At 58.8% G+C, this 11,338-nt stretch overlaps 1 protein-coding gene across 1 annotated transcript in view; it reads left to right on the top strand.

Annotated features, from left to right (window-relative positions):
* The window catches only part of LOC124244592 (putative protein TPRXL), a 4,263-nt gene extending 2,575 nt beyond the window's left edge, over positions 1-1,688 (top strand). Inside the window, exons 3-5 of the mRNA XM_046671203.1 lie at positions 10-302; positions 1,308-1,468; positions 1,551-1,688. Of these exons, the coding sequence (XP_046527159.1) occupies positions 10-302; positions 1,308-1,468; positions 1,551-1,598 (502 nt within the window). The 3' untranslated portion in view covers positions 1,599-1,688. The remainder of the gene's footprint in view (positions 1-9; positions 303-1,307; positions 1,469-1,550) is intronic.
* Positions 1,689-11,338: the final 9,650 nt, after the last annotated feature.

The following is an 11,338-nucleotide window of genomic DNA, read 5'->3' as shown; positions in this document are numbered from 1 at the left end:
AGGCTCCAGCATCTCCCCCAGCACAGCTGCTTCAGAGACAGGCTCCACAACCCCTAATGGTCCTTCAAATTCAGAGACAACCCCCACCATCCAGTCCAGCCCCAGCTCCACAAGTCCAGGGTTGGTACCCACCTCCCCACAACCAGAGACAATTACCCACCCCAGCTCTGGCTCCCCCAGTTCAGAGCTCATCCTCACCTCCCACTCCAGCACCCTGAGCCCCAGTTCCCCCACCTCGGGAGCGGAGCCCTCGTCCATGCCGTTGGCCGCCACTTTCAGCACCTCTGTGGCCTCTGGCCCTGGTGAGTATTGGGAGGTTGGGAGTAGGGGTCCGTCGGGGCACGAGGCTGTAGTTCTGGTATCAGCCACCAGGGGGAGACACAGACCTGAGAATATGCTGGGAAGGGCCTCTCGCCATCCCGCCAACCCTGGAATCACTTGAAGCTCTTCAGACCTTCATTCTGTGCATGTTTATTAAGCACCTACTGTGTGTCAGGTCTCGTGAGACCAAGTTATGTTGGGAGACAGGTTATAAGTAAATTGTATGTTTGTTTATAAAAGAACAAAATACAGCAGGATAAGAGATTGGAGTGTGAGTGCAAATGGTTTGAAATTTTTAAAGAGTGTTGAGCAAAGGTCTCATTTTGAAAGAGGTAGAGGAGGGAGCCATGCAGGCAGCTAGGAGGAAGGCAGCCGGGGCAGCAGGCACAGCCCGTGCAAAGGCCCTGAGGTGGGACTGTGCGTGGTGTGTTTGAGGAAGAGTGACTTGGCTGGAATGGGGTGAGTGGGGTACTAGTGGGGGGCAGAGGGGCTGGGAAGGTTGCAGGGTATGACCACACAGGGCCCCAGGGGTTCAATAGAGACCAAGCATTTTTAGGGGATATAGAAAAATCTTTTGTTCAAAATAATATGTTGTCTCCAAAATGTTCAAAGGAGAGTGCAAACACGAGCCTTTTGCTTAAAGTCACAGGATATAAACTATCTTCACAAAGCTTTGCATTTCCCATGCACCCTCAGAAGGCCACTGTGTGTGGGAACAGAGTTCTAGGTTAGATTTTCCTCATGCTGCAAGCACTCCCAGGAGCGGCCAACGAGGGCAGCGAAAGCACAGTGAACTGGATGATTTCCTTGTAGACAAATATATTCCAGAGCAGAAGGATCAAAGTGGGCTTCAACAAGGTGATGGTGGCGACGGGAGAGGAAGGAGAGCGTGGCTTCCTGGGAAGGGCCGAGAAGGCTCTGGCCCTGGTGGCGTCTCAGCCTTGGGAAGGGCGGGCCCAGGGCTGACTCGGGGCTCCTCCCCTCAGCTCCGGGTGACACTGGGGCCCCCAAGTTGCACAGGAACCCGGGCGTGGTGGTGGCCGTTTGTCTGCTGGTGTCCGTTTTGCTCATCGGGTCTGTGGTGATGGCCGTGAGGTGCAGCCACCGGGGTGTGTCTGAGTTCCAGAAGCTGGAGAACGTGTCCATGGTGAGCTGGGGGCTGGGCGGGGGAGGCTGCCCCCACGCAGGCCGGGCCCCTGCTGCAAAGGCCCTGTGTGTTCCTCCTGCAGGGCGCCGTGAGCCACACGTCATCCTTTACCCGTCACCCACCGGAGTGACCCCGACTGGGCTGAGACTGGGGCTGGGTGCCTGGGGAGGGTCGAGGCTTGTGGGAATAAAGCCCTTCTGTTCCTCGGCGGCCTCCTGAGTCATGGATTCATGTGACAAACTTTTCTGAGCACTACTACATGCTGGGGTCACAGTGGGGGCCATTTCTCCACCCTCGTGGGGCCCAGAGCCTCGAGGGGAGGACTCCAATGACATCATTTCAGGTGGCACTGAGGCCACAGATTGGGGCTGTGGCCAGACCCGGGGGCCCGGGTGTCCAGGTTTGCTGGGGGCAGGGAGGTCTCTCTGGGGAAGGCGATATTTGAGCCGAGGCCTGAAAGGTGGGCAGGAGCTGCCTGGGGACAGCCAGGGAGGGTGTCCCAGGAAGCAGGCACAGCGGCAGTAGGAAGGACTCGGGATGAGCAGGGTCGGGGGTGAGGGCAGGCTGTGGGAAGGAGCGTGGGTTTTACCGGAACACTGTGGCCAGTTTCCAGCCAGCAGGCATCAGAGCCTGGTCCATCTTCCTTCTGGTCCTCGGGAGGCAGAGCCCTGGGCAGGCTCTCCGGGGGGCTGGGCCGGTGGGGCAGGGGCTTGGAGGCCGCCAGGGGCCGGAAGCCTGCAGAGGCTGGGAGTCAGGACAGCCCCGTCTCAGTCTTGAGCCCGGCCCGCTCTCTCCCTCCCACTGCACAGGAGGGAAAGCTGAGTCCAGGAGGCCAGGCCTGGGGCTGGGGCCCCTCGGCGGGTGGGCTCTTCCTGTGCCTAACCCCCCAGGGCCTCCCAGCGTCTCTAGCAGAGCAGTCTAGAGGATCTCAGCCGCGCCCCTTAGCCACGACTTGGGCCTGGAGAGGCTAACGTCAAGGTCACCCAGCACAGTAGGGTGAAGGCCACCCAGGGAGGGTCATGCTCCAATGATTCCTGGGGGCAGAAGGGACGGCGGGGCCTACCGTGCAGGTGGCAGCTCTGGTGAAACATGAACTCTCGCCGGTTCAAGAGGCAGCAGCACCACGCGGGCCTCTGCTTCCTGGCCACAGGGCTCCCCCACAGCCCCCCTGCGAACGCTGGCTTCCTGCTGCAGCTTCAGCCCCCGCTGTTTGTGGGGAGGGTGTTGACTAGAGAGGGTCGTCGTTCTGCCTGGGGCACACAGCATGATGGGCAACTTTCCTGGAGCCTCCAGGGACCCCCAAGGGCCACACCCAAACTGCTGTGGCCGCACCTTGTGGGCTCTCTTATGAAGCGCTGTCCCAGACCAAGCTGGTAAAATTCTCCCATTTTACCCCAAAGCTGCGCTTCTCTCTGTTTCTGTCTCTCTCTCTCTGTCTCTCTTTTCTCTCCCTCTCTCTACCACTCTCTCTGGCTCTCCATGTTTCCATCTCTCTCCCTCTCTCATAAGCAAACACAGGAACAATTAACACCCGCCCACCCAATACACACACACACCCACACACACCTGGTCGTGCTCCTGGCCATTCTCTGTCTCACACCCATCTCTGGACACGTTCACACCCTCCTGGTCACTCTGCCTGCCATCTCCCTGCTGGGGCCTAAGGATGGCATGTGGTGGCCTGGCACTCAGAGTTAAGGGGTCCTGCTGGGGGTACCCTGGGCCGTCCTCTTGGGCAGGGCGGGTCCTCCACTCCCCCGCTCCCAGGGCGGCCACGGGGCTCAGGACTCAGTGGTGGCAGTGGCTGTCAGGCCTGCCCGGGCCTCACAGAGCCTGTGTGAGTTTGGGGGTTCTCAGGCGGTGGTCTGGGGTCCCTGAACCTGGCAGGGCTGCACTGGGAACTGAAAGAATCCCCCTGGGCCCTGGGGCCTTGTTCCCGGGGGAGCTGATGCTCCCAGGCTGCTAACGCTGGTAGGGAGCAGGGAGGGGCTCGGGGGGCGTGCGCGGGCGCCGGGGTCCCTGTAAAGGTCTGGGTGGGTGTCTCACACGGGTGCCTGTGGTGTGGCCCAGGCTACCTTGGTTGAGTGTCTGTGGGCTCCAGGAGAGGGTGCAGGGCATGGAGTGAGCCCCTATCTGGGGGGGTCTCGCAGGAGAAGAGCTGGGCTCCCGGGGTGTGAGGGTCTCACATCCGTCTCCCCAGGTTCAGAGACATCTATGGCAGCAGGTGCAGCAGATCAGCGCTCTCCTTCCTGCTAAGCGAAGTGAGTGGTGGGGTGGGCTTGCCTCGGCCTGGCCCTGGGGCAGGGGTCCCACGCCTCGCTACTTGGAAACACCCAGAACTGCCTGGGGACTGGCTTACAGATGGGGAAACTGAGGCCCAGAGAGGTCACCAGGAGTCTGGGACTCGATCCAGGTGTCCAGCCCAGGGCTACAGCCAGCGATTTTGAGGGCAGGCGACCAGCAGGGGCGGGGGGGGGGGGGGCACCAGGGACCCCTCAGGCCTAGACACAAGGCTTTGATTGCCAAAGGAAAGTGGGCCTGGGGCACGGAGGGCCAGAGGCCACACCTTCAGGGCAGGGCCAATGGCCCCATTCTGGGAAACTGAGGCAGGAGAAAAACACAGTAGTGAGCAGGGAAGCTGGCAGGAGCTGGATCTCACTCCCAGGTGGGTCACCGAGGCCTGAGTGGCAGGTGAGCTCTCTGGGACTCTGTTTGCTTGTGTAAAGAAATGGGCTCAAACTGTGTGGATTGAGAGAGGTCAGGGTGAGCTGGTCCCCTGCCACGGGCAAGTCCTACATGCGTTAGCTGGTTTGTCATGCCCCAGATGTCCGCGGGAGGAGGAGGAGGGCGGCCCCAATTGACAAGTGAGGAAACTGAGGCACAGAGAGGCTGGCACCCCCTCAAGGTGAGTGGCCGAGCGAGGTGTGACCCTAGGCCTTTGAGAGGCTTGTCCGGGCTCTGAAGCCCTGCCATTGGGCTGAGCCCTCATTGCCGCCACTGCCGGGGACCTTCCCCATGTGGTGTGTGGCGTGTGGGAAGGCGCTGGTTGGGCAGCCTGGGGAACCAGGTGGACGGCTCCCTCCCCGAGCTCCACCTTCCTCCTCTGTAAAGTGGGGCCCCCCCGGCGCTCCCCCAAACACTCAGTTTACAAACACTTGCATCTGGAGCCCTTCCTTGTGCACCTGCGCTGGGCACGGGGCACACGGGGGGGCACTCAGGAATGAAACCCCAGGCCCCGCCTGCCTGGCGCTCACAGGGTGGGGAGGCAGGTCGTAAACCCAGAAAAAGGCAGGCGGCTGCCGGGCCGGGCAGGAGGGGCTTCTCTGAGGGGTGACATCTGAGCTGAAGAGTGGATGAAAGCAGCAGCCAGCCTGGGGAGAGCTGAGGCAGAGCTCGGGCAGAGGTCCCCACGTGGTCTAGGAGCAGAGAGGATGAGGCGGTGGGGCCGGGGCCGCTGTGCCAGGGAATGGAGAGAGGTGCAAGGCGGCAGCGGAAGGCCCAACACGTGGGGTCTTGGGGGCTGTGCGGAGGGCATGGGTTTCGTTCTAGGGGTGCTGGAAGCCCTGGGAGGGTTAGGAGCAGCCAGGGGCAGGTTCAGGGTTTGTCTTAGAGGCAGGACTTGGAGTCGCAGCCAGGGATGGGCAAGACGGACGACTCTGAGCCTCTCTCCTGCCCTTCCCCCCAGGGCCTCCGTCCCCACGCCAGCCTCTCACCCAGGGAAGCAGTTAGTCTGGAGTGGCAGGCTGACTGCGCCCCCCCCCCCCCGCCCCCGTCCTTACCCCACCCCCGCTCCGAGTCGAGGAGGCAGCGGGGCCGGGCCGGGCCGGGGAGTCAAGGTTTGCTGAAGGCCTCCTTGTCCAACCCGTTGCAGGTGTTATCAACTGCTCCCCACAGGGCCTGTCTTGTCTGCCAGGCCCCCCCCAGCCCAGACCCAAACATCCAGCTGCCTCCCTGGCACCCCCTCAGGGTCACGTGATGCCCAAACCAAGCCCAAATTTGCCCAGATTCTGGTTTTTCCCCCCCAAATCTTCCCCATCTGGGTAATGGTGGCTCCATCCACCCAGGTGACTGTGTGGCTACTAGTTATCTGGGGAACCACTAGTCATCCATAATAATCACTAGTTATCCTCGAATCCCCTTGAACACCGCACAGCTATGGCCCGTCTCTGAGCCTCCAAAACATGTCCCAAAGCCACCTGTAGATGCCCCGGGCCCTGTCCTACCCAGATGCTGCCCCAGCCTCTGCCCTGCACCCCCCTGCCATGCTCCCTGCCCCCTGAGGCAGGCAAGGAGACTTCTTAAAACCGTACAGCCAATCACATCCCTTGAAAGCTCTCAGTCCACTCCCGGAACCACTTCCAACTCCTCCCTCACCCTTGAGGCCCCGCGTCAACTCCCCAACTCACTCCCGCACTCCGCTCCAGCCTCCCTGCTGTTCCTCAGATCTGCCAGTTTGTTCCCACCTCAGGGCCTTTGCACATTCTGTCCTCTCTGTCTGGTATGCTGTTTCCCTAGCTCTCTGCTGGCCACCTCTTCACAAGGGCCCCTAATTACCCTCAGCAACATTATTGCTCCCCCATAACTCTCCAGGTTCTTACACGGTTGGCTTCATTTTCTTTCTAGCACTATGCAAACTATCTTTTTCTATTTGTTAAATGAATAAGTGAGTGACTATGAACTTGAGCAAGTGGTTTTCCCACCTGGAACTCAGTTTCCACATGCAGAAAACGGGCAGGTGACATCTCAGTGGGCCTTCTGTTCTGGGAGGAGCCGCTGTCTCCACACACCCTACTCTCTGCCCTTCCTGCACGTCCTCCCAGCCGCTGGGGACCCTCCCACTGGAGGCCTGTGGGGAGCTGAGATTTCTGCATTAGAATTCAGCTGCCCCTGGGAGAGGGTGGGGACAGTCCTGTTCAAATGGGGAGGACAGTCAGGTATCCTGGGTCCTAGAAGGATCAGATCTGTGCAAAGAGCTGAGAGGGGATGAGTGAGCGACCCCTGGCTGTGTGACCCTCAGCAGGTGATTTCCTTTCCAAACTTTAATATCCTCCTCATGATGCGAGAATAAGAGGACCGACATCATGAGGAAGGAAGCGGGCTGAGCAGTGCGCCCTGTGCTTAGTAGGGGCTCAACTGATGTACATTACACACATACACACGCACACACACGCCCCGCCCTGGCTCTGGCCCTGATTAGCCGGTGGTCTTGGACCTCAGTTTCCCCATCTGAATGTTTAGTCTGATAGTGGAGACAGACTCATTTGTGAGGCTCGAGGGCGGAACGGGAGAAGGCTAGGCCGCCCCTCTGAGCCCCGCCTCTCCCACCGCCCTGTGGGCTCCTTTGCCTGCACCGCCCCCTCCTCAAGGCTGTGGGTTCCCGTTTCGGTGCCAAGTTCGGGGTCAGCACCGCGGACAGCACCCAGCCTGTGACCGGTGCCTGCGGGGCCCTCCTTTTTTATCAGCAATCTCAAGGAATTGGTACTGTTTTCATCTCCCCCATTCACAAATGGGGAGGCTGAGACCTGCTTGCCCTAGGCCACACGGCGTGGATTGAACCCACGTCTGTTGGGCTGGAGAGCTCACACTCCCGACTCATCAATTCATCCTGATTCTCTTCGATCTTTAAATGTCCCACTGTCTACTCAGAGCATGCTTGCAAACTCCGTCTCATTTCGTTTCTCCTCTTCAGGCCTTCCTTCAAAGAATGAAGTGCTGAGGCTCAGAATCCAGAACCCCAACCCCCTAGTTGTTTACCAATTGCAACCTTGGGCACATGACTTAATCTCTGAGCCTCAATTTCCTTGTGTGTAAAATGGGGATGATGGTAGATGACGGCCTCCTCGTGCCCCAAGAGCTAGTCCGTGAGCGCTGCTTAGGCCAGCACCTACATGGAGTGAGTGCAAGAAAGGTTAACTTTTAGTACATTTTAATAAATAATATAATATGATAGAATACCATTACAGTGCATATTATTATAACAAACATCAGTATATATTATATAATGTTATAATGAATATACCATGTGTTAATCGATTAGTAAATATTTCTGCAGTGCTTACTGTGGGCCAGGCACTGTTTGTATCCTGCAAGGTTGAGATCCACACCCTCTTTTTATAGATGAGGAAACTGAGGTGCAGAGAGGTAAATTTCCTCGGGGAGGCAGTAGGACCGAGACACAGCTCTCCGGGCCACTCCAGGTATCTGAGTGAGGGCATCCCAGAGCCTCGTGGTCCCCAGGGTCTCAGAGAGGCCTCTTCCTGGGAACGCGCTCCTGTCTCACTGCCATCTCCCAGTGGCTCTGGGGGTCAGTGGACCCTGGCCTGGCCCCCAGGAGCTCCTGACAGTGGTGTCACCTGGAAGTACTTCTCAGGGACCCCTCTTCTGCCACGGCTGTCCAGCCAGCTTGGGACCCCTGGAGAGGTCGAGGCGAGCACCTGTGTGGCATTCACCATCGAGGCTCAAGGGGCAGAGCAAAGCCACAGCCCAGCCCCAGGCAGGTGAGGAAGCAGATGGGGATTGAGGGAGCTGGTCCCAGGAGAGGGAGAGTGCCTCGTCTAGCTGAACCTTTTTAAAACTTGTTCAGAAAGCATTATTAAACACCTACTATGTGCCAGGCCCTGAACTGGGGACAGAGCCATGGGGAAGGCCCTGTACTGGGGACATGTCACCAGTCTGTCTGATGGTGGAGACAGACTCATATCGGCTGGAGACAGCACAGTGATCTGTGCTGTGTGGGGAGAGATCAGGGCACTGTGGGAGCCCAGAGGAGACTTCTGGCCCAGCATTGGGGGGTACAGGGTGAGGAAGGATGGCTTGGAAGAAATGGCATGTAAGCTTAGCCCGAAAGATGAAGAGAAGTCAGCCAGGAAGAGCACAGGCAAGTGTATGCCAATTAGAAGGAACAGAATGTGCAAAGCCTCAGACTCAAGAGGATCAGATGTACGAGGAGCTGAACACAGATCACTGTGGCTGGAGGGTGAGAGCGGAGCCTGGGGAAGTGGGCAGGGGCTGGGCCACGTAAAACTCATAGGGTGCAATGGGGAGCCACTGGCAGGTTCTCAAGAAAGTGAGTTGATCATATTGGCACTTAAAACAATTCTCTGTGGCTGCTGTGGGGAGAACTGTCAGGGCAGTGGGGGGAAGCAGCGGGAGGCAATAAGGGGACCTGGGCAGCTCTGGGCAGGAGCTATGGGCCAGAGAGGAGCAAGCAGATTCAGAAGTTGTTTGTGAAGTGGACACACCGGGCATTGGTGGACACCAGAGGGGGTAAAAGGGAGGGAGGACTGGTGTGGACAGCTCCTGGCCTTCGACCCTTCACATGTGACAACTCTTTTCATCCTTGCAATGATGCCAAGAGGTGGGTACACCTTCACTATCCCTATTTGCTAGAATAGAAAGCAGGCTTGGGGAGGGGACATGACAGCCGGCCAGTGGCAGGACTCCAGCCCCTCCTCTGGGCCCAGTTGTCGTCCACTCTCAGTTTTGGAGGGCAGGGACTGAGCCATAGGAGGAAAGGTCAGAGAGGCATCATTGGTTTTGCATCATCCAGCAAGACGTGGCAGTCCTGGGGCTTGACAGACTCAGTTTGTCTGACTCCCTGGCCCCACACATTTTCCATTTCTCCATCCTGGGGAGATGACTGGGGTAGAAGGTAGACAGTCTCCATGAGAAATATCCTTCTGAGCCCTCTGAAAAGATTGGGCCTCCTCCTAACCCCAAATCTGCTGCCCCAAGTGGCCCCAAATGCCTTCCTGCCCCAGGTTAGAGCCCACAGCCACCCACCCAGCCCTGCTCTTATCCATGTCTACTTCCGTTAGCATGACAGAAATGTCCTCCCTCCCTTTGCCGCTTCCCAGGAAATTACTCCTGCGGTTAGGATGTCTGGTGGTCAGGGCCTTGAGTTTCTAGAACTGGGAAAGAGAGGGGCAGGCCTGGGATTGGAGGGCAGGAATCGTGGCTGTGAGCTGGGGCCTGGGACATCACGAGGTGAATGGTATCTCACCATTTCCGCTGAGGATCTAGGCATTGGTGTGACTATAAAAGGGTACCCCTGGGGCTGGCCTGGTGGCACAGTGGTTAAGTTTGCACATTCCACTTCCGCATGGTACATGCTGTGGTAGGTGTCCCGCATATAAAGTAGAGGAAGATGGGCATGGATGTTAGCTCAGGGCCAGTCTTCCTCAGCAAAAAGCAAAGGATTGGTGGCAGATGTTAGCTCAGGGATAATCTTCCTCAAAAAAAAAAAAAAGGGTGCCCCTCTATACCTATCCCCAGTGTTGGCAGCCCCAACCAAAGGCAGCTTCCGTGTGCCGACTCAAGGCATGGGAGAGCCCTGCCACAGCCCTCCCCATTTTCCTGTCCTTCTCAGATCCCTGCCTGTGTGAGCGGGGATTTTAGGACTCCAGTGAGATCCCATCTGGGGCTGAACCGCTCAGCCTACCTTTCTGAGGCTGGTGGAGAGACCGCCGTCTATGCCTACCTCTGAAGACCAGAGCCCTTGCCTCTGCTTCCAGACTCCTTGCTACAGTCACTTGGGAAGGTTGAGGATCCATTGCTGCTCAGCTTTCAGCACCTCCTGGGCGGACACTGCCCTGGTCTGGAGGTGCTTCCGAACCTGTGTCCCTGCCCTGCCTTAAGCACCCACAGGTCATGAACCCTCACCCACCTCACTGTCTCATCCACCCGAAGCCCCTGAATCTACTACCTTTTTCCCTTCCAGCACCAGGAGGCGAGAGAGCGCCGAGACCCTGCCTCCCTGCTCTCCATTCGGCAGCAACCAGGAGGACACTTTCTATCTTCTCCGCTCCATCCCATGTCTTGACCCTCTTTCGTTCAGCACTAGGGAGGACGGCAGATCATTCTCGGCGCCGGGTTTCTCCCCAGGCCCCGTCTCTAACCCCTACCTCCAAGTTCTTCGTCCTCCGCTTTCCTTCAGCACCACAAGGCACGGACAGCTCCTCGGGGTCAGCCCCACCTTGAGAGCATTTCTGCTTCTCCCCTTCAGCTCAGCACCGCGGGCGCGGACAGCTCCTCGCTGTCGCCTCCACCCGCCGGCCCTTGCCGGACCCGGGTGCAGACACTCCTCGCTCCGGGGACGGCTCCCGCCCCTGCACTCCTTGCTCCCCTCTTCCTGCGCATGGAGACCCCGGGGTTCCAAGAAAGAGTGGAGGCATGCAGCGGGCTGAGTCGCGCTTGCAGCAATAAAGGCATAGCCAGACCCCCGAAGCACCTGTGGCGGCAGCCCCGGCGCCCAGTCCGCATCCAGCGGCGCTTCCACTCAAACCCGGACAGGTCCACGGGCCGCGAGCCGGACTGGAGCCCGCGGCCCGGGGTCGAGAAGTCGCGGCGCTCCTCGCCCACCTCTTTCCACAGGCGGTAGGTGGGCGGGGGCAAGGCCCTCCCGCGTCGTGGGGGAAGGGCGCGCGGGGCCTGGCGGGAGTGGGGGAGGGTCCCTGCTTCTCCAGAGGGCGGGGGGTCTGTGCTGCTTGGCTGAGGCCGGCGCTTTGGAGGAAAAAGCTGTTTTTACGTGGGGTGGAGTTGGAGGGTGGTGGTGTCGTGATTGACTATGGGTCTTTGTGACCCACCGTGCCCAGGGGTGGTTGCATCCGAGTGTGTGTGAGTCTGAGTAGTTGCAACCCCGTGTGTGCTCTCACCTGCTGTGTGAGTGTCCACAGCCGGCTGTCTCTGTGGGTGACCAGATGTTTTCAGGTGTGTGTACACCAGTTGTGTATATGCCTGTGTGTTTGCCTTGTGGTGCCAGGGAGTATGTGGCGTGACTGTCCTTACTCTGACCCAGTTGAGTGTCCAAGAGTCTTCCAGCTCTTGGCGTGTCCTCAGGTGTTTGTGGCCACGGCAAGCATCTGAGAGGAC

Source organism: Equus quagga, chromosome 9, assembly GCF_021613505.1.
Source record: "Equus quagga isolate Etosha38 chromosome 9, UCLA_HA_Equagga_1.0, whole genome shotgun sequence".
Classification (NCBI taxonomy): domain Eukaryota; kingdom Metazoa; phylum Chordata; class Mammalia; order Perissodactyla; family Equidae; genus Equus; species Equus quagga.
Note: the sequence above shows the minus strand (reverse complement) of the source record. Positions and strands in the feature narration are given on the sequence as shown.